This window comes from Euleptes europaea, chromosome 5 (assembly GCF_029931775.1).
Source record: "Euleptes europaea isolate rEulEur1 chromosome 5, rEulEur1.hap1, whole genome shotgun sequence".
NCBI classification, from domain to species: domain Eukaryota; kingdom Metazoa; phylum Chordata; class Lepidosauria; order Squamata; family Sphaerodactylidae; genus Euleptes; species Euleptes europaea.
Window position 1 is genome coordinate 96659585 of NC_079316.1, and position 22785 is coordinate 96682369.

Here is a 22785-nt window from a genome sequence, read left to right on the forward strand (position 1 = left end):
TCCAGAGACAAACATCAAGTCAGAGAGAGAAATGTCTTAGAGCCAGAGAGGTGAGGAAATTAGGAATAGATTGTAGTTAGATGTACATAGGTAGACAATAAGATATATATAGAGTAAGTCCTAAGGAACAGCTAGCTACAGTTCACAGCAGGTCGGCTGCGACAATGCTTTCCCCAGCAAGGCAAGAGAAGAACTGGAAACTTAGGGCGATTCCCACCCAGTAGACAGGAAGTAGAATCTTTAGTTCCTGAATGCATTTTGTGATCTTACTATGTTCACAGTTCATTTGATCTAACTGACTGATCTTAGTTGGGTATAATAGTAGAATTGCCAATGCTGGGTAGGGAAATTCCTGGAGATTTGGGAGTGGAACCTGGAGAGGGCAGAGTTTGGGGAGGGGAGGGAACTCAGCAAGGATACAATGCCATGAAGCCTGAAACTGCTGTTTTCTGCAAGGGAATTGATCTCTGTGTTCTGGAGATCAGTCATAATTTTGGGAGAACTCCAGGAACTATTTGGAGGTTGGTAACCCTTGGCAAGCATAGGAATGAAGGATGCACTAACAAATACTTACACATAATCACTATTTCCTTAATTATCTCAACTATATCAACCACAGTTGTATCATTTAACAGTATGGGTATTAGAAAAATAACTTGCATGAGACAATTACCAAGGTGATTACATTTGCGCTGAAGTTAATTTAGCATTAGTGTTTTTCTTCGTCACTTCATTCTAGTATGGATGTAGTCTAGATTTATACTTGATGAATAAAGTAACAAATAAACAACTATATCTACATATATTTCTTAATTCATCTGTGGCAGGAAATGCCCAACATAATCTGACCATCATGGGCAAAGCAAATATTTTCATTGACGACTGTCCGATGCCAAATAGGATTTATTATGGATGCCATCTCTGTGTGCCACATTAATGCTGCCCTTTCTTCTCATTTCAAGATCTTAATCACAGTTTGTTACTCTGGTATTTTACTGGTTTGGAATACATGCTGTAAAACCCACAACCATCAAATTTCCCCATGAGCTATAAATAAAGTGGCTGTGTCAGATATGGTTAGCTGATAAAAAGCATCAGAATGTCTCTCTCTCTCTCTCTGACTTTATATTTTGGATAACATCCTGTTTATGTGTCAGTGACCCTTGTGTAATAAAGATCTTTTAGCATGCAAACTAGAGAAAAGATACTTCACCATGCTATTCCTTAATGGACTATGCTGATTACTTTTGAAAGCATTTGATACATTTCCCGTATTCAATATGAACAGATGTCAGGGACTGTGCCAAGTGAAATTTTGCTTTATGCAATCTTTGCTTGTTGTACAAGAATAGCCCTTTCTCAACATGGGAAAAAATTACAGACCCAACCAATTTCCTTGACAGAGAAGAGTTACATATGTTTTCCACTTAGACTTTTTGTTGTGTGTGTGTGTGTTTTTTTTTACAAGTTTACAGTTTTGCCAAACTTGGAACTAGTTGGGGTTCTTTCAAAAATTTTTAAAAAGGCCCAATAAGCCTGCACAGGGCATGTCTGTGTCCTGCATGTTTGTTTCCTCTATGAGCATATATTTTTAAAAAGCAAAACAAAACAGGAGAAAGTTAGATTGAACATTTTTTTCCATTTAAGTTAAACACTTACTGTTTCATATCCTCCCAGTTTTTGAGCAGCTTGAAACATAGTCCAAAGGTTAACTGTTAGAGGGACAATAAGTATTAAGATAAGCATTGCATTAACCAACATATTTCAAAGAAATACAAATCAAACAGTTTTTTTCTTTTAAAATGAAGCAAAAGATAACGATCACATCCTCAAAAAAAGTGTAGGGGAAAAACCCACACTCTGCAAATAACATTTATATAATTCAAAGAACAAACATTGGCTTTCAGAATGTGTAATATATCATTCCTTTTTTTTAAAGTAATCACAAGGGAAACATTCTGTTCAAATATAGCTACAGGTATATGAGAGAGGATTACAGAGCATAAATTGACAACCCTTAAAATAAAATAAATAAATTTTTTTAACAAATTAAACATTTATATGTTCCTATATAAAACTAGCATATTAGTAAAAGAGTATTCTTTTTAAAATGTGATCTGGTTAATTTAGCAGTAGACACAACGCAGTCATTGATTAAACAACTATTTACTCCCACTCAGATAAGAGACTTTGTCTGGGATGCAGAGATCCTCTTCTGTATGAAGGAACGGGATTCTACACCTGGAGCAGCTATTTTCTTCACACAAGCAGCCAGCATTGAGAAAGATGGGCCGGGGTAGCAATCATCAGTTCAAGAGTCGCTGTGCAGCACTCCCTGCGCCATTGGAACGGATCATGGGGTGCACTTCTTGGACGCCACACCACTTCATTGGCACCCCTAAAAATAAGCAACCTAAGCAACCAGACAAGTTGCTGGTGCAGTCAGACTGGCTCCACATGCACATATGGAAGCCGGTTTCACACAAACAATTGTGTACTTAGCTTGGAGTGCACCAGTAGGCAGAAACAGGCCAGTGTTATCCACACTTCCACATATTGCCTTCCAGATCTTGGGCCTTCATAATGAATGATTGATTTGCCATACTATTGGATGGAGTATGTGAATGCATTGCTGAAAATGCAAGGAACCTACTTTTTCAAGCTGGTGTCTTGCAAGATTTATATCTACAGGAACTATTCACACACCAATATCTTCTGACAAGTCCCCAAGCTTTGGGGCCTCTGTGGATTTCAGAACTCTGTGGGGTTTAAGTGTATACTCAATTCACCTAAGGTGCTGTAGACCTCACCATGATCCCATACTGAGAGTGATCCTAAAATACACCCCCATAGCTGAACATTTCTGTCAAAGTTCAATAACGGGTGGGAAAGTGGTCCTCGGAAGAAAGTATTCTCCACCAGGGTTCATCAGTCTTCTGATTAACCTCATAAGCTTTCAAGGAACACCACAGTCCTCTAGGAACAGAATATAAAAAAACACTGAGCTAGCCCATCCAATAACAATGCCAGAATTTTGAAAAGCTCAAAGCAACATAAAATCACTGCAATATTGGCAGGCTTGGGTAGGTTTGGCCAAAGTAGTTCCTTGGCAACCCATATAGCCTGGAGAAGTGGAACTGGGGGGAAAAACACAAAGTGGTTATGGTTGTCTTTCTACAGCTCTCAACATTTAGCTTCAAGGACAGGACTCAGTGCCTCCATCAGATTCTTGAGATTTCCAACACTATTTACAAAAAGTGCACACTTATAGTCATGGAGGCAAAAATGTTGAAAGATGACAAATGTTGAAAGATTAGCAGTGCCACTTCAGTTGGCTTAGAAGGGTTTAACTCTGCTTAGTATGGCAGGGATAGTGACCATGGGCATGACTGTTTGAAACCTTTTAATTTCTCTGGATGCTGAAATGAATGTCTAATGAAGTGAATGGGATGCCTACAGAGTTTTGATTTGCAAGCACATATCAGAATGGCTGCCGAAAAACTTGGCTCATCATAGATATGGGAAACATGGATCTCTCATATACATGTGATAGAGAAATGTGAACATCCAGTCCTTTCACACAATTTGGAAGCCATTTGTTGCCAACAGGAATTTCAGTGATGGAAGTAATAACATATATTCATTTCAAAGACATTATTATATATGTGTGTATGACAGAGGGTGTCTATAAGTTATGATGATTTATTTTTTTTATGTTGTGTATGTCTGTGTTTTACTTTAATTAGATTGCCTTATAAAATCTAAATTATAAATTCATGGTGGAAGGCGCCAATTCTCAAACCACCTTTATGGTATTCTATAATGAGAAGTCTGAAGTACATAGTAAAAACAGGTTCACCTGCATTTTTCTCTCCCTTCATATTGCCTTGCCAAGCCCATATTCTACAACCCTGTAAAAAACTTCGGACAAATTGTCCTGCATGAATTGCCTCTACAATATGACATAAATTATGGGTGTTCCCCAGTGACTAGTGCTCATTATTGAGCTAGATAGCGCAGCAAAGAATACTGTATTTATTCACCAGTAGAGGAATGGCAGTGTCTAAACTGGTTCTCCCGACTCAATATTTAGAAATGTAGACAAACATGATGAGTAATCTTGGCCATCATATGCACAGCTCAGTTACTCTTTTGAATAGTCTTGTTGAAATAATCAAGTAGTTTTTTAAAAACTTGCAGGACTAGGTACATGAGATATATCAAACAAGGCAGTTTATTTCAGCCATATGTTGCAGAATGATCTCATTTGGACACTGGATAATTGAGATTCAGTGTGTGTAACGGGTGGGGTGTCTATCTTTTAAGTGGGTCTCTTTGTTAAGGACATTCATACAAGAGAGAAAAAACCTAACACATATTTTTTTCATCACAAAACGTTCTAAACAAAAAGCCTCACTGAACTCTACTCCTTGGGCTATCGAGAGCTTTCTTTAGGCCTTGATTTAATCGGAAACAAATGAATAATGTAACAAGCCTGTTCATAGTACATTAATTTTACTTCTATTTCAAGCAGCCGGTTTTCCAGGCAAACATTGTAATCATTTTGGAGTTATATAAGTTTCTAATGGCTGCTAGAGGTCTATTGCAATCAGTGTCAATTGCTGTTAGGTATGTAAATTGTTATGTAAAACATACAGGTTTGACATTCTTCATCAAAATAGCACACGGCTTTAATCGGAGGAGATCAGTTCCAGAAAGCAATATTTCCAAGTAAGGCATCCTCCCTTAAGAATAATTTAAGTACCTTTCAGACTACCAAAAAAACTGAGCTTTTATAGTTTGTGATTATTCTGTCCTTGTAGAATTTTTAGCCGGATTTAATCACAATTACAGAGTCTCTACCAATGATTGCTGTGACACTCCAAAGCAGTTCTTAATAGGATCTCCAAACACTATAAAAATGACTTGATAACCACTTTAAATATCTGTCTTTAATATTTGTTGGGGGCTTTTCCTCTCCAACAAGGAACATCTGCCTACAATAAAAGTACACCATATTATTAATTCAAGGAAAGACATTAACTGCAGTTCCACCAGAGAGAAATAACAGGAACCTTTTAAACCTGCCTATTGCTGGGTCACCAACAGTGGGTTACCATAAATTTATCTACCAGCAATTGCCCAAAAGGAAAAGCTGCAATCCCAATCAAGAGACACTAAAAAATTGGGATAGAAAATGGCTGGGTAGATATATATACACAGTGATAATGAACTGTAAACATCAAATAGTCCCAGAAATGTGGGTGTTTTTTTCCTATTATATTTTTTTAAATTGGCCAGGATCCACAGAATCAGGCATAGATCTCTGTGTGCCTTAATGTGGTTTTTGGGTTGTGCTTCTCTAATAGCAAAAGTAATGGTAAAAGTGTTTCAAAAGTAGTTTGCTTAATGGCACAGGGAAGGGAAGAGAGAAAAATGCCCAAAATCTCAATTAGGCATGCCTGAACGCTTGGCCGTATCTAAATAATCCATTGGATAATGGCCACTGATTTTCTATGGTGTATGGTACAAATGAGAGGAAGAGGGAGCAGCCATTGCAGGCCACAAAGTTGTTCTACCCCCATCAAGCCAATGAAACTCAAAAATCCAAGCTGTTCTAGAATGTAAACAGCCCCACCCACCCAAAAACACACAATGAAGATTCTACTTACTCTGCTTAAAACCTAGATAGGGTATTCGTTCAATTGGTGTTTTTCTTTCTTTCATGTATTTATAAAGTGCCACAAGGAATGCCTGTTCATCCGTTCTGCATTCTTCTCCTACAGAAACCTTTGATTTATCCTCACTTGAGCCCTTTCTGCAGTTGCTGTTATTTTTGGTTTTGGACAAAGGCAATTTAGCTTCACATTTTACCTGGAAGAAAAGAGGAGATGCCAAATTAGATCTCAAAAGCTAACCTGATCCACCTTCTGTTCCCACTGAAGAGATACACCCCCTTCTGCCCTATCACGCCCTCACTTCCTCGGTGCTATGAAGATCAAGCAGAATCATTTTTAAGGTTATTTTAGTTTTAGTCACTACATTGGCAAATGGTCAATAAAGGTTTACAGTGCAAAGAGAACACACACTAGGTTTGCACCATGCTTTTATTATAAGCAAACACCCCTTGTTGGATGCACTAACGATCCTTACCTGCTCACATTCCACTCCACTATCCCAGCATTCCTTCACACTTTAGCATGACCAAGAAATAGAATCCATTCTTGACCTATGCTGGTATGGGCAGGTTTGACCTCAATAGCTTGGGATCACCCCAGAGAGCAAGCATATTTAGTCTCACAGCCAACGGCACTTCTGAGTGCATTTTTCTTATAAAAGTGAATATTTCATGTACTGTAACAAAATGGTTCATAAAGCCACTTTGGTAAAGAGATTGGAAAACAGAGTTTCACTTACCTGTAACTGTTGTTCATCTGGTAGATCTTCTATGCAGTCCCACATTGGGACTGCGCAGGCGCAGGCCAGCCACAGATAAGATTGGTCAGCTTCTAGCAAAATCGAAAGTGAGAGTGCTCCCCCTCCCCTCGGGGCATGCAGCCTTCCCGCCCAGCGGTCACATGACCCAGGGGGAGGGAGCACTCTCCCCTCCAGTTCTCCAACCTGCCGCCACGGAACCAATAACCACATGATTGCGGAGAGGTCCCACAGTGGGGAAGGAAGGAGGGATGTGTTACTGCATAGAAGATCCACCAGATGAACAACAGTTACAGGTAAGTGAAACTCTGTTTTCATCTGCGTGGCTTCTATGCAGTCCCACATTGGGAGAGTAGCAAGCATGGTTCCCTGGATGGTGGGTGTGGGACAGTCACCAAACCCATGACTACAAGATGGCACGTCCCACAACGACCGCATAGTGCTTCATGACGTCGCCGCTCGACAGATGTCTCGGAGGTCAATTTTAGATGAACAGGCGACGGAGGCAGCGTAAGCCCTTGTGGAGTGCGCCTTGATCATGTCTGGGCAGTCCACATGTGCTCTCTCATAAGACAGTCTAATGGTTGAGGCAATCCACCTGGACAGGGTCTGCTGGGAAGCTCGGTGCCCCCTACGGCAGTCACTACAGCAATAACATTTTAATGTTTTCCCTGCAAACAAGGTTCTTGTAACAGAGCCCCCTCCGTATCGGAAGAAGGGGTCGGCAAGATACTAATATGCCTTCTGGGATGGAATCCATCCCAAATTAGTATCCTACCAGAGAATCAACGCCCATCAGACTAAACTGCTCTGAGCATAAACATGACCCTCGACTGACAGCAGTTTATTGTGGCGCGTCATGTTGCAGACCCTTCCAGCAAGGTCATGGCCTCGTCCATAGTCCTTCGGAGGCATGCATGACTTAGCTAGTCCAACCCTCTGTATGACACTCGGTCGTGTATCTAGGACCTTGCCCTTGAGGGCACCTCCGTCGCGTATTAGGAACCCACCCTTTGAGGGCACCTTGCTCTTCAGCGATTAGATGATGCCTTCTTGATCATCTCAGGAAGGATAACCGCTAAGTCTTTGGGCATCGCCCCCACTGTGCCAGCTTATAGCCAAGATACTTTTGCAGCCAGTCTCAACCATCCCGCCTATACAGGTACCATGGTACCTTCCCCCTCCAATCTCATTTCTGCCCAGCAGGAGAGGAAGCTTTTGGGCACACCTAAACCAGGAAAGGTCCTAGCCCATCTCTCAACCGCCCTACAAATCTAAGCAGGCGTAATTAGATGCTCAAGTGCGTTTCACAGTCCAATGGTCTCGTCATTACAGTATACGATGTCCATCACTGATGTTAATTGGGTTCTCAAGATAGTAAAGCATAGATGCTGGGACAGGCTACTGGGACAGGCTACTGGTACGGAAATCAGTGTCCTCACGATGGATCTTGTAAAGGTTCTCAACTCTTTTGGTGAAGAGGGAACGAAAGATTAGCTTGGTCTGATTAGAATCGACAACCTCCAAATGCTTGTAATCATTGGAAGGGCCGCAGGACTTGCCTCTGAGGAATGCAATATACCCATGATGGTCGTTATCCGAGACGTCAGGGAGGGAATATATATTAGCACCTTAGCCAGACGGATCAATTCAACATATAATCTCACATCACCCCGAGGGGAATGTGATTTAGTATCCCCCACAATGTCCCAGGTGAGGGTTGCGAGGTGCAGAATTCTGAGTCAGAGACCTGAGTAGCCGTCACGTTGGACTCAGAATGGACCATATCCTTTAATGTAGAAGGAGACCTTGGTTGGGAGAATCTCCAGGGGGAGTCTTTGCTATGACGGGTCCCTCTACGCCGCCTGGACCCAGAGTAAAAGGTCGACAAATGACGAACTGGATTGGTAAGGCCTTAGGCGCCGAGAGCGTAGGCATCAAGATGACATGGATGTCTGAATCAGCGCCGACACCTCCGCCTGCGGACTGGGAGGATTTGGCGTAATGACGCCGACAGCGACCCTCGGGCCCAGTGATGGCATTGCTGTACTGTTGCGTCAGGAACTGCGTGCGGAACTGCCGGTTACCCTGTGATCCGCCCTGAATTATAACAGAGGGATATACCAGGGAATCATGAGGAGGCGAGTCCTCCAGAACAATCGGTGGAGTCAGGTGATTCAAGGAGACGTCGACAACCGCCGATGAGGTGATGACGACCCTGATCGGCACCAAGGAGACTTTGAGGAAGACCGACCCTGAGGCGCTCTGTACTGAGGGAAGTTCGACGCCCGAAGACATCGAGGCCCTCACTGACGGAGTTGAATGGCGCTCTGTGCCGAGGGAAGTTCAACGCCCGAAGGCATTGAGGCCCTCACTGCCGAGGAGGTCGAAGGCGCTCTGCGCCGAGGGAAGTTTGACGCCCGAAGGCATCGAGGCCCTCACTGCCAAGGAGGTCGAAGGCGCTCTGCGCCGCGGGAGGTTCAATATCGAATGACGTCGAGGCCCTCGCTGGTGAGGAGAGTTCGACTGATGGCGTCGAGGCAACTTTGGCGGAGATTGACGATGGTCTGAAGGAGCCGGGGCAAGGGACTGGGCTGGTAGAATGATCGACTTGGATGTCTTGATGACCGAAGGGAGGATTTAGCACGCTTAGACGTACCTCCAGCGTCCTGCCGAGCGTCCTGAGGTTTCTTCTCGGGCTCCGCAGAAGTCTGCCCTGCAGGGCCAAGCCTTTTTAGAAGTGCCTTCTCCGGCGTCCAGACGAAGAGTTTCAGACGATCAGTACGAGCCTTCAGTGCTCTGAGGGTGGAATGAATGTGCTGTTCCCTCAGGCAAAGAAGGCAAACCTTGTGGCAATAAGTCTTCGCATTTTGGTGCCACAAGAATGAGATTGATTGAAAAGCGGAGCCTTCTTAGATTCCATTCAGTAATAACAGTAGAAGAGAAGCTATAGACACATTCTCTCTCCGTGGCGGCAGAAAGAGAACTGGAGGGGAGAGTGCTCCCTCCCCCTGGGTCATGTGACCGCTGGGCGGGAAGGCTGCATGCCCCGAGGGGAGGGGGAACACTCTCACTTTCGATTTTGCTAGAAGCTGACACATCTTATCCGTGGGTGGCCTGCTCAGTCCCAATGTGGGACTGCATAGAAGCCACGCAGATGAACTGTGGATTATACTACAGTGCACCATACATTCTTGCTTCTGCATCATTTAGTGTGTCACGTTACTGCTTATGCTTTGTTCCAGCTCTGTTTCAGATTTCTGCTTGGTTTCAGGTTTCTGCAATCCAAATCCCATTGTGTTGTTTATTGAATGTCCCATCCTGCTGTTTTGCATTGCCTTACACTGTGTAATCCGCCTCGAATGTCAGTGAAAAAGACAGAGTACAAATGACAAATAAAACCATCCATGGTGGTAGAGATGGAAAAGTCAATTGCTATGCTTGGGGATGCTTCAGCAGCAAGGTGCTGCAGAGTACTGGAGGGCACTGCTACAAATACTGGAAGTATTGGCTCTTACTGATAATGATCTAGGGAGACCCTTCCCTTCGCACACTCTACCTACCGTTTTGCTTGTCGATACAGATAAAATCCTTTGACCAAGGTTTCATTACATTCCCACATCACACCAGGAAGCAGAAAGAGTGGGATCATGAAGATGTAGGGTAGGGCCATGTTGATAGGGCTGATATAAAAGGGCTGACAAGCAGGACATAGCTGGAATCTGCCACTTTCTCCAGACACTGGTGAGGCATATTATTAAGTTCCATCTCCGAATCCCATACCCCTTTGGTGGTGGAAAGTACCATCAAGTTCCAGCTGACCTATGGTGACCCTGTAGCTTTTTCAAGGCAAGAGATGAACAGAGGTGGTTTGCTGTTGCCTGCCTCTGTGTAGGCACTGTGAACTTCTTTGGTGGTCTTCCATCCAAGTACTAACCAGGGCTGACCTTGTTTAGCTCCTGAGATCTAATGAGACTGGGCTAAAGCTGTAGAAATACAGCCTTAGCCCCATCATATAATTAAATATTTTCTGGAATATAATTTGTTCTGAACTATATCTATATCAGGGAATAATTGAGCATGTACTCATTTTACTAAAACTTACCAGCATTGCATCATCAGCATTTAAGCCACACCTAATCATGATTTCTAATGAAGGACACTATCTTCCTGATTAATTTAGGTTTATTCAACCTTTAGTAGAGGAAACACAATGGAATCATGTTAATTCTGTCTCTTTTAAAAAAAGAGAAACATGGCATAATACTAAATATCTTCTTGTATAAAACCTTCCATCAAATCAGACTAATTGAATGTCAAGCCCCTGCAACATATTATGAATATTAATTTTTAAAAATAAATTTATTAGCTAGTCATGCTGTTTTGAAATGCACAATCAATTTTTTGTATCATTACTGGTAATAAAATAATATCCAAGAGTGGATCGAGAGTGTTACATGATCTATTTTAGACACATGTTGTTGTTTTTCCTCAATCATTGCTATGTAAAAATGACCTTTGATTATTGTATAACCTAGTGGGAAAATTTCCTTCATATGCTCTGAACAAGAGCCAGGTTTCTATAAACAAAGTATCCAGTTTCAATGTCTTGGGGCGAGGCATGAGCTGCTAGTGTTAAAACTGGACAGGGAGCCAGGAGGAGCTGATGGGTATATTAATTGATGTCAGAGTATTTACAAACCTGCATGGTTACAATTATGACACACAGAGCCAAACATTGTTTATATTTATTTTTAAGAGGAAATGACTAGTCCTCATGATTATGCCAAATAACGTGACAATAACTGTGTGAGCAAATATTGCCAAAGGTCCAAAAAACTGAAGGAGTCTCTCTGCCAACAAGAATCTGATAAGCTACGCAAGTTCCTGCTGAGAGCCAGCATGCTGTAGTAGTGGTTGGAGTGTCAGCATAGAATCTAGGAAATCCAGGTTCTAATCCCCAATATGCTATGGAAGCTTGCTGGGTGACCCTGGGCCAGTCACACACACAGTCTAACCTACCTCACAGGGTTGTTGTGAGGATAAAATGAGGAATGGGAGAGTGTTGGGCACTCAAAGTGGCATACATTGGGGAGAAAAGTGGCAGATAAATGAAGTAAATAAATACATGAAAGCACACATTGGAATACATTTTGTTAGATTTAAGATACTCCAAGACTATTGTTTATTCTGCCAAAGACAGAATCAAGCAACCAATTTAGAAACCATGAAAAAACAAATTTATATAAATCAAGCTGCCACACACAAAAATTTTTATTGCTGTAGGCAAAGGCCATTACAAAAAGATGAAAAGTCCTACTACGCGTATTCATGTTTCACATTTAACATGCAAGCTTCAGTTAAAATAACATATAAATATAATCCCTATTCTTTAAAAACCAATATCAAAGCACTTTATCTTAAAAAGTTTAAAATATTTATGGAGCATTACTACTTCTCCAAACAACTGGAATGGATTTTCTTTGCTGCAATTGTAAAGAGGCCAACTTGTTGAGGTACATATTCATATTAACCTGAGATAGAAAATAAGAGAGATACATCATGCTGTGTCTATGCAGTGCATTTAGGCACATGGTAAAGGCAAGAATCAAAGTGGCCAAAACAGTTTCTAACAAGCTAAATCTTCACTTTGACACATACACTATCCTCAATTGGCAAGTGCTGATACCTGCCCTCTAATTAGCAAGTACCATCTTCTGGAGTCTCCTTTCTGTAAATACTTTTGTCAGTTTTGGGGAAACAGATATTTGGTAAATATCTCAAGCTGTAATGACCTTTTTTATAGCTGCATAGCAATAAGAGGAGCAGTTATAGCAATAAGAGGAGCACTCATCCAAAGCAATATGGGAGTTAAGGATTTGCTCAGTTGGAAGACATAGACTGCTCTGCAGATATTGAGTATAGTACCATTTTATTGTGGAAGCTCTTTGTCCGTCACATCCCCCACAGTCTTGGAGCTATTCTGCATTTGTGGTTTTTGTTGGTTTTAGCCGCAAGCTACTTTGACCTTCCCCCCCCTTTTCCACATGTGTTTTGCCCCCTAAAGTAGCTTTGATTTTTCCTCAGCTTTTCTATGAGCACTTTAACTGCAAAGTTTTTTCTCAAGCCGATTCTGAATCGGCTTTCCTCAATGTGAGGATATGCTCCATTCGGGGGTTTTCTGTCGCCCATTGACACCCACCACACCCAAATCCCCAATTGATTCCATGCCCCCCTCCCACCTTCACCCTCTTCTCCACCTAGGGCTTCCTGGCTCCTTTAAAAAAAAAATGCAAGATTAGCGACTGACCGCTGAGGAATCTGTCTGCACACAGCCAGGCTCTTTTAGTCAGCCTTGGTGCTATGATCAGAAAGCCCTGCGACCATGAAATTGACCAGAAGTAGACAGCACAGGAGTTTTTTCACTATCTCCCCTGCAATCTGGTCATTTTTTTTAAAAAAAGCAATAAAATATCACTAGATTGCTGGACCCTTAAAGCAATAGTCTTAGCTGGTTCTTTGAAGAGAACCATGGTGTGCATGCAAGGGGGAATTTGAAAATCCCGCCCTTCAAAATCTCCCCCTTTAGGATTCGGTTTTAGGGGCTTGAACAAACTGATTTCACTTCCCCTCTTTTCCTCTTCAACTGATTCTCAGCGGCTCACAACACTCCATAATCTTGGAGCATAATTAGTCCGCATTAGGCTGGGTTTTCTGGAGTTGGGTGTGTGGGAAGGGGTACCCTTTCAGCTGCATAATTTACAAAGTCACATTATTCTGCATACCTGGACAGCTCCCTCAAGTAAGTACTGACCCCTATCTGTGGGTAAAGCTTTTGTTACCCACACAGCTGGAAACCAGTGGGGGGGCCTATTTGTAAATTCTCCCTGGCCAAGAAACTAGGAGCTCTCAGGTGACTGAACAGGCCAATTTCTCCTTGCCCCATTTTCCCCTTTAATGCTTAGCAGCCCTTCTGGAGCATTTTCAGCTGCCATCAGGCTTATTTATTCTGGCTAATTTACAAAGCTATGTTTTTCTGAATACCTGGAGAGGTCCCTTGAAAATGAAGAGGCCACTGCCTTGTGAGCGGGTGGCCCCTTAGGGCTGCTTTCATTACCCATACAGATGCCGGCCAGTTTACTATCAGATACAGCAATAATTTTGATGTAGTGAAATTGTGTCAGTTGTGCAATCCGAGGGACACTCATTGACAAGGCATTTTTAAAAGCACAGTGGTGTCATACGCAATGCACAGAATTCCCTCTACTGGACTCTTTACTTAACCAGCCCTTCTCGCACAAAGGACAATCTCATTGGAGGGGGGCTTGCTAGTACTGTTATCTTGAAAGTTATACACAGCGTTTTTAAGTCAAAATTTGTATTCCATTGTGTGGGCTTTGATGCCAAACAAAAGCTATTTTCAAGAACAGTTTTTGGCATCTATGTTTTATAAATTACTGTCCTCCAAACATGGAACAAGGTTTTGATCTACCAGGCTTTTTTCTTTTTCTTTTTTACTTCTCTTGTTACCAAAAAAAACCCCTCTCCTGCTACATCCAGCTGTGTATTTCAGATGGGTCAATACAAACATCAATATACACAAATACCTTAAATACATTCACAGTAAATTAGGAGAAAGGAAAAGGCATGTATGAAAGCAAATCAATGTCAAGGCAAGTTATTCTGTACAACAAATGAAGGAGCAACCCAAACAGAACATATGAGAAGAAAAGGATGTTCAGTTCTTCCCCTTAATAGCAGTGATGCCAGGTTGTCCAGGAATATAAAATGGTCAATAGAGTAATGACACAATCTAATGCACACATCTGGTAGTAGTAGGTCTTACTGAATGCAGTCGAACTGACTTCTGAGTAACCATGGACAGGATCAGGTTGCATCTTTTTGGACCTGACATTTCTTTAACACAACACCAGTGCTTTTTTACTGTATTGCCAGGGGCAAGCCTCACAGAAACTTACCACCGTGGGAAAAGACAATAGGATCTGCCTCTGTGACAAATGAATAACTTGGACTTGGGGAGCCAGGAGTGGGAGGGAGGAAAAGATTGGTTCTGGTTTAGATTACGCTAGTAAATGTTCCACATTCAGCCACTAATGCTAATACGTTTGCTATTTATACCAGCAATGGTCAGAATGTAGCCCAGAGTTCTTATTCCTCGACATGGAATCTTCTTGGATTCAGATTGATATCCAGATATGCATGGTTTGGCCTGCTTGGGCTTTGTGGTAGCTGGAAGGCATCAAGAGTTGGACAGTGATACCAAGCATGAAAATTAAGAAGGCCCCTTCTTGGCCACATTCACTATAGAGCAGTTAGGTCCATATATCTGGTAGACAGTTGCCAAAGCAGGCCTCAGATCCTTGCTTTAATTGTTTTCATTATAGCTGCAGTTAACTGAGGAATGGATTCAAACAAGATTTATCTCCCCCTCATGAAACTACCATGTAGAGGAGATCCACTAGCAATCCTAAATACACTTACTTGGAAGGACTTCTCACTAAAATCAACAGTAAGGACTACAGAGAAGCCTGGGACACAGCTCAGAAAGAGCTGCTACTGCTCAAAAGGAGAAGCCGTAGCTCAGTGATAGAGCTCCTACATCACTTGCAGAGGGTCCCTGGCGTCCCTAGTTAGACTCTTCCATATAATGGGGTAGTGAGGAGATGCCTGTCTACAAGCTAAAATGACTTAACTGAGGCTATTGTACTTTAATCACATCATGAGAAGATAAAAGTCACTGGAAAAGACAATTAGCCTAGAAAAAGTTGAAGGCAGTAGAAAGAAGGAAGACCTAACATGAGATGGATTGACTCAATAAAGGAAGCCACAGCTTTCAGTTTGCAAGGCTTGAGCAAGGCTATTAATGACAGGACATTTTGGAGGTCATTAATTCATAGGGTCCACTTGACAGCATGTAACACACAAGGAGATTCTGGTCTGGGACAACCAGTGAGAGTTGCCAGTAGTGAGTTTCATGAATTATTGGACTTACTCAGTATTTTGCAGAAATGAGGACAAAATAGTGCAGAACAGAAGCAACATGCTCTTGAAGTTTAGTTAACTGTCTGCCAGATTCATAAAAAATACAAGCATATTATGTTTATTGTATAATTTATTGTTGTTAGCTAAACTGAACCTTATGAGATGGGTCACATATACTAATGTGAATGCAATTACAATTTAATTAAGCTTACACTGCATTTTCCTTATGGAACCTGGCCATGAACAAGTCATGCGATTCTTCCCTGTGCAGTAAAAATAGAAATCTTAGTCTTACAAAACCCATTTTCTCCTAGCCTGATCTATTCCCCACTGTTTTCCTGAAAGCATAACCCAAGGCCATATTGGGAAGAGCAAAACTCATTGATAACAGCAACAAATTTGTCTTACTAGTGTCTGAGATCCCCAAGCACTACAGCTGAGACTTGGGATAATAAAATACAGCACTATAATTCAGTCACTTAAAAGACTACCCCAGCTGGAATTTATTCAGCACTATTGAAACCAAACGCTTTTGTATGCTCGGTAATAAAGTCCATACAATTATTTGCTCACAGATAAAGGTAAACTAGCTGAATGAAAACTGGAGTCCTAATAGCTTAAAGAGCTTTTCACACAATGACAGCTTTCGACATCTTGGTTAATGAATCACACTACTTATTTAAACACTTCCAGTATCTTAGCTAATTAATTATGCTATTTATTATACATTCGGTTTCTATCCTCTCTTTCTCTAACTAAGTGAACCAAAGGCAGGTTACTAGACACATAAGAAGTAACAATTAAATAACGAGGAAACCAATACAAATAACATACAAACGATAAATTGAACACACTGATTTATTTTTCTCACATGGTTTCCAGAGGCTTATGAAGCAAACAAACTAAAATATTATTTATCAAATCACTACAGATTCAAAGAGAATGGGCAATGTGGACCTCAGGAGTCCTAAAACATGGCACTACTACCAAGAAGACCCTTCACCTAAGTCAGAGCCAGCCTTACATCTAAAGGTGGTTGCATATTAACCAAGATCTCCCAGGAGGTTTTCAGGGAATGAAGTACACCTTAACGGGTACGTGCATGTGTGCAAAGACAAATGGCCAAAGCAACAACCAAACATACACCCGGTGTGGTACAGTGTAGGACTAGGTTAGAGTGTAGGACTAGGATTTGGGAGGCCTAGGTTTGAATTCCTGATCTGTCATGGAAGGTTGCTGAAGCCTCAGGCCAGTCACATATGGAAACCTTGGTTCAGTCACATAGCCCAACCTACCTCACAGGGTTGTTGTAAAGATAAAATGGAGAAGGTGAGAACAATACTGTAAGCCCCATTCAGGAGAAAAGCAGAGTATAAATATTGAAATCATAAATATAAATAAATTAATGTAACATAGGCAGATGATATTGTACTTTTACGATAAACTTTATTGGCAGTTAATAAAGGGAAAGTTTTGGATGGCAGGCAGTGAACTGTTTTGTGAATACTTCATAAAATTCAGAAAAAGAAGGGTATCTGCACAGCAGGTTCTTTGAGGTTTTATGCACTCACTGCTGAAGGAAATCTGAGAAAGTCCTATAACTTTTTATATAGTTTGTAAAGGCCATCAAACATCAACAATGATTTTTTAAAGCCAGCATCGCCATCTAACATGATACCAGCAGATTGTATGACAAACAACTATGGGCACATAGCAGGCCACATCAAAAAGACCAATGCAGATTTAATGACAAGTCTTTATTTTAACTTTTGTTTCTGCCATTACTTGTTGTCAGTAGGTTAACAACAGAGGAAAACAGGGCAGGAGACAATTATAATAAATTTACCCACATAAAAGTAAGATAGATTACAGCACAGCTGCTTGATCTCTTCAAGTCTGAAACCTTCCCAAAACTTTCGATGTGAATACAAAAGAAATCCCCAGATTCAACCTTATCAACACAGAAATTAAGATTGGCTTCACACAGTAGACCTCAAAGAAATATTTACAACAATGGGAACTCTTCCCCATAATTAAAACATTTTCTGAAACATGAAACTCAAGTCATTCACAAGCCCATGAGATCTATACAAAGTATCTGGTTGGAACACCTCAAAAGATATCATCTGTGTACTTCTAACATTGCTTCTTGTATTAAGCTTTTAAAATTGGCCATGGGTTCAAAAGTAGAAGTAGATTAACTATGCGATGAGCACGTTATATGGTCCCTACAACTCATGGCTGAAGACAATCATGGTTAAGTTTAGCCTTTGTGTAGACATACTGTTCCATACAACCTGGAGAAAACTGAAAATCATCCAGAACACTAGCCAACTTTTTTGTTTTGTAGTAAGTAGCAGATTTTAAAAGAGCTCATGGCCACAGGACTAATTGTTTGGGGTGTACAGATTCATTTATTTATTTCACATCGTGTCTAGTGAAACAGATTTTGTAGGCTTGTAACCTGTAAACCTGTAAACAAATGCAATAAAGGGATGAAGGTATACATGCATTATATTATCTTCAACTCTCTTTTAAAAAAAATGTGTCCAGCATGCTCATCTGGGCAAGAGGGAGGAGCAAATTTCAGGTTCACACATGCCTTTGCACTGTATGAGTGTAAGAGTGACCAGTGTGTAATGGTTAAAGCACCAGATGAGGATCTGGGAGATCCAAGTTCAAATCCCCACGCTGTCATGGGTGATCTTGACCCAATTACTCACTCTCAGCCTACTCCATCTCACAGGATTACTACTGTGAGGATGATATTGGAAGAGGGGTGAACCATGGTGGAAGCCACTTTGGGTCCAAAAGCTGGTAATAAACACCTAAATAAATAATACTAGACTTGCATTCCTCTCTTAGTGGGCTGGGAAAGTGGCTAGATAGACAGATGCCCTCTGGTAATACCCACAGCTAAAGATAAATGAAATCTAACTCAAGAAGCATGACAACATATCTAAGACAGACTTGTCAATTCCCCTTCCAGAGCCTGGTCACATCATTCTCCTAGTGCATTTTCTTATAATTGTAGAGAATAATATTATTTCTTGGAGCACTTGCTTGTCTTTAAAATATAATACCTAGAAAACTATCTGCGATCACCTCCTAACTGACTGTCTAGATTAGGAAATACATTCAGGATTCCAAAAGCGATCCCGTCACCCAGATAGATCCAGCCTGTGAACCTCTATCTGCCTTTTACTGTAAACTGACCCACCCATGAGTGATCAGAGTCCATGAAAGGACTTCACAGTTATGGAGAATATGCACAGCTCATAACTATTTCATACAAATATTTACATATTACAATCAAAAAAGAAAAGAGATATATAATAATAAAACTGTGGAATACTTCTATTTCGTACAGTTTTGTATTCCCTTTTTCCTATATGGGTGAAAACTATAGGCAAATCTTCCCCCATACCTTGATCAACATTTGTTAAGAGATGCTTGCGAGAGGGTTGAATTTGGTCTACATGCATGCGTTCAGTTAATTATCCCTGCTATAGATATCATTCTATTTTTTGTGTGTGTGTGCCATCAAGTCACAGATGACTTATGGCGATCCTGTAGGGTTTTCAAGGCAAGAGACGTGAGGTAGTTTGCCATTGCCTGCCTCCGTGTCATGATCCTAGTATTCCTTGGAGGTCTCCCATCCAAATACTAGCCAGGGTCAGGGTTGAGAGTATGTGACTGGCCCAAGGTCACCCAGCAAGCACCCATGGTGCAAGTGCGGATTTGAACCTGAGTTTCCCAGGTACTAGTCCGACTCCTTAACTACTACACCACACTGGTTCTCATATAAAAGGTAAAGGTCCCCTGTGCAAGCACCGGGTCATTCCTAACCCATGGGGTGACGTCACATCCCGACGTTTTCTAGGCAGACCTTGTTTACGGGGTGGTTTGCCAGTGCCTTCCCCAGTCATCTTCCCTTTACCCCCAGCTAGCTGAGTACTCATTTTACTGACCTCGGAAGGATGGAAGGCTGAGTCAACCTTGAGCCAGCTACCTGAAACCAACTTCCGTCGGGATCGAACTCAGGTCGTGAGCAGAGTTTGGACTGCAGTACTGCAGCTTTACCACTCTGTGCCACGGGGCTCTCCGGCTCTCATATCACTGCCATCTTTTTTCAGGCAGATCCTTAGTAAATGAACGTTTTACTACTACATTTCTAGCAGCACAGGAGCCCTACTAGAAAACAAAGGTGGCAGCCCTAATTTGGACAAGATAAAGGAAGATCTAATCAGAAGTAACCGATATTAAATAAAAACATATAAACATTTTGGAAAGGCAAAAAACTATAGACCTAAACATCTGCCTTAATTACACACAGACACTGCAGAAAACATTCCTATAAAAACATCAGATGACTGGTAGTTGGATGTATGCACAAGGAACTGAAGATCATGTAATGAGGATCAAATGGAAATTACTAGAACTGGAGTTCCAGGAGGCAGCAGATGAGGGTTTCATCCTTCACTCGGTGAGGCTTAGAGCATTGGGGTGGGGAAAGAGGAGCTTCTGCCTTCACTCTCACATCATTTTCCCTAGTGGAAACCTAGTGGATTCCACATGTTCTCAATCACATGATCCCAAGATGTATGGAGCCCAAAGAAGGGGCAAACAGGCCCTCCCACAGCCATTTTCACATGGGAAAATGGCATGGGAGTAAAGACAGAACCCCTTTCTACTCCCCTCAAAGCACTCCAAGATGCACTGAGAATCAGAATATGAATCCCTGGATGAGTGTTTGACTGTGAGCTGGGGCGGGGGGAGGGACTCATGTGATATATACCTTGGCCCTCTTTCTGAGGACATGGAAACCTGCTGTACCAGACTCCAAAATGACAAGAGCACTAATGCTACCTGTTAACATCACAGAGGGGCAAGTCATTAGCTAGAGGTTGTTTCTCTGCATCATAATGTGACCTGCCTCTCACTGGTACCCAAAAGCATTGTTTTGTGATGTGAGATGATGGCTAGAAAGAGTCCAATGGCTCATTCATATAAATTAGTTATCACTTGATGTTGCTGTCATCAACAAGTGACAACTTGCATAGGTGAATGAGCCACCTAGTGGTGATCTCACATGTGCAAACCAACCTTTTGTTGGCCCTCTGAAATCCAGGGGTTGTTCAAACACAATGGAATGTGTTTATAAAATCTGGTCCAGAATAAAACTTGTAGAATAAAACTTTCCATTAAAAAAAACAGAACCTTGGCATTCTTCTAAGTAAGTTTTTTCTATATATATGTGTGTGTGTGTGTTTATTGGAATCCATTACTCAAAGAAGGTTCACATTTCATATCTATTTATATTTTGAAGGAAAGTGAAAAAGGCTTTGAGTGGTTTATTTTTCCTATGTAGATATTGGAGGAAATACTTAGTGGGTGTTTATAAGGTTCAGATTAGTTCTCATGCAAAACTTTACACACAGACCCTGTTTCCAACAAGCCTGTCACAACCTCCCTGTTAGCTGCGAGGACTGATAATATCTTAAACCGAAGCAGTGTAAAATTCATAAAAAGGAAAACATCATACAAGAACTTGTGTTAATTTCTAAACGCAAAAACAACAACTCCTAACCCTGTTACCCTTTGCTGAAAAACAAAGGCAAATATCTATCTATGATGAAGTTTGATTCAGACAACCGAGTGACTTACCTTGGCAACTGCTCTGCTGTCACAGTTATTGTTGGAATCTTTAATGCCATTGAGCGAATCTCTTCTTTGTGGACATGGCTTCTTTTTGCGTGGTCTGCCTTTAAGATTTGGCGCTGAAAGCAAAACAGGCAATGGTCTCAGCATGATTTACTACAAAGGCCCTTTTTCGATAGTGGGGCAATCTCCCTCAAAACAAATTTATGAAACAGATTTGTCTCCCCTTATAATAACTGAAGAAAACATCTTCTCTCCATGGCAAACATATATAATAAGGAGGGTTATTATTCTCCAGTAGCTGAGCTGTTTCTAAATCGTATACTTCTCTATAACATCCTCCCCAAAACTAATCTGTTGCTGCTGACATCTAACAAGAACCCAAAAGAATATTGAGTAAGCAGAAACTGCTTTCACAAAACAGTATGAAGCAGTGAATTGGGGAAACATCTTTAGACAGATCTGCATTTTTGGCAAAATGGAAAGCATTAATTGAATCCTTTTTCTGGCCATTACCTCAGATATCAGATATTCGATGAGGAAACGTTTATTTGCAGCAAAGATCTTCTTTTGGGCACAAAAGCAACTATTTCAAGATACAGTTGGAGAAATAAAATAATTAATGCCCCCATACTGTACAAATTCAATGGCTGAAACAGGAGTCCAAGAGGAAGGAGGCCCTCATTTACCATATCAATGTAAGCCTGCTAGGCTATTCAAACACCTTCATTCACAATTCTGAAAGATTCCACAGTACGGACAACCTAACCATTTGGAGTCGTGTCAGAATACATGGCTCACGGAAGAAAAAAACTTAGCTTTCACTCTTAAAAAACACGTATTATTACTACCACAGTGCCAATTACGAAAAACCTGGGGGGGGGGAGAACAAAGTGACTGTTTTGCTCAGTATGAAAAGTGACCTACGTGCGCTTTCAAATTAAAAACTACCTCAGCCGCCAGACTGGAACGACATTAAAAACGATAAACAATCATTAACTTGTGATTGTAGTGCAGCTAAGTTGCTATAAACTCCCCCCCCTTCTCTCTTTTTAAAGTAACCATTGTTTTCATTACTTCTCGGGACCATTATACTAATGTCAGAAATCAAAACACCACGAACCTCTGGAGCGGCTTCTAATTGCTTCTAATGTTACATTTGTCACACAAGCGGTCTTCAGGACATTTCACATCTTAATTAGCTCTCCGATGCAAAGGCTGCTATAGTTTAAGACGGATGGCTCTAGAGTAACAGTTTCCTGCCGGCCGGTGGCTGCCTGGGGAGAGGGCGCAGAAACACAAACCAACCCACCGCCTCACTCTCCCTTGGGAAGGGAAGGGGAGAAAGGCAAAAGCCCTCCCCTGCTGCCCGCCCCAGCTGTGCCAAGCACACATTCCCAAATAGGCAAATAAGTGCCATAGAAAAGGGCAAGAGTCCAGTAGCACCTTAAAGACTAACAAAAATATTTTCTGATAGGGTATGAGCTTTCGTGAGCCACAATGTGAGCTGTGGCTCACGAAAGCTCATACCCTATCAGAAAATATTTTTGTTAGTCTTTACTGGACTCTTGCCCTTTTCTACTACTGCAGACAGACTAACACGGCTACCCACTGTGAATTATCTTCATTGAAGGCACCCCATTTAGCCGTACAGAATGGAAATCCATCAACCTTGTGAAGAAACTT

General features: G+C 41.5%; 1 protein-coding gene across 2 annotated transcripts in view; it reads right to left on the reverse strand.

Annotated features, from left to right (window-relative positions):
- ARID5B (AT-rich interaction domain 5B) overlaps positions 1-22785 on the reverse strand; it is a 237803-nt gene that overhangs the window by 54622 nt on the left and 160396 nt on the right. Inside the window, exons 5-7 of one of the 2 annotated variants that reach the window (XM_056850125.1) lie at positions 21106-21218; positions 5673-5874; positions 1660-1688 (exon numbers count right to left, since the gene is read on the reverse strand). In XM_056850125.1, coding sequence (XP_056706103.1) covers positions 1660-1688; positions 5673-5874; positions 21106-21218 — 344 coding nt within the window. Of the gene's footprint in view, positions 1-1659; positions 1713-5672; positions 5875-21105; positions 21219-22785 lie in introns of both variants that reach the window. The other variant, XM_056850124.1, reaches the window with a different exon arrangement.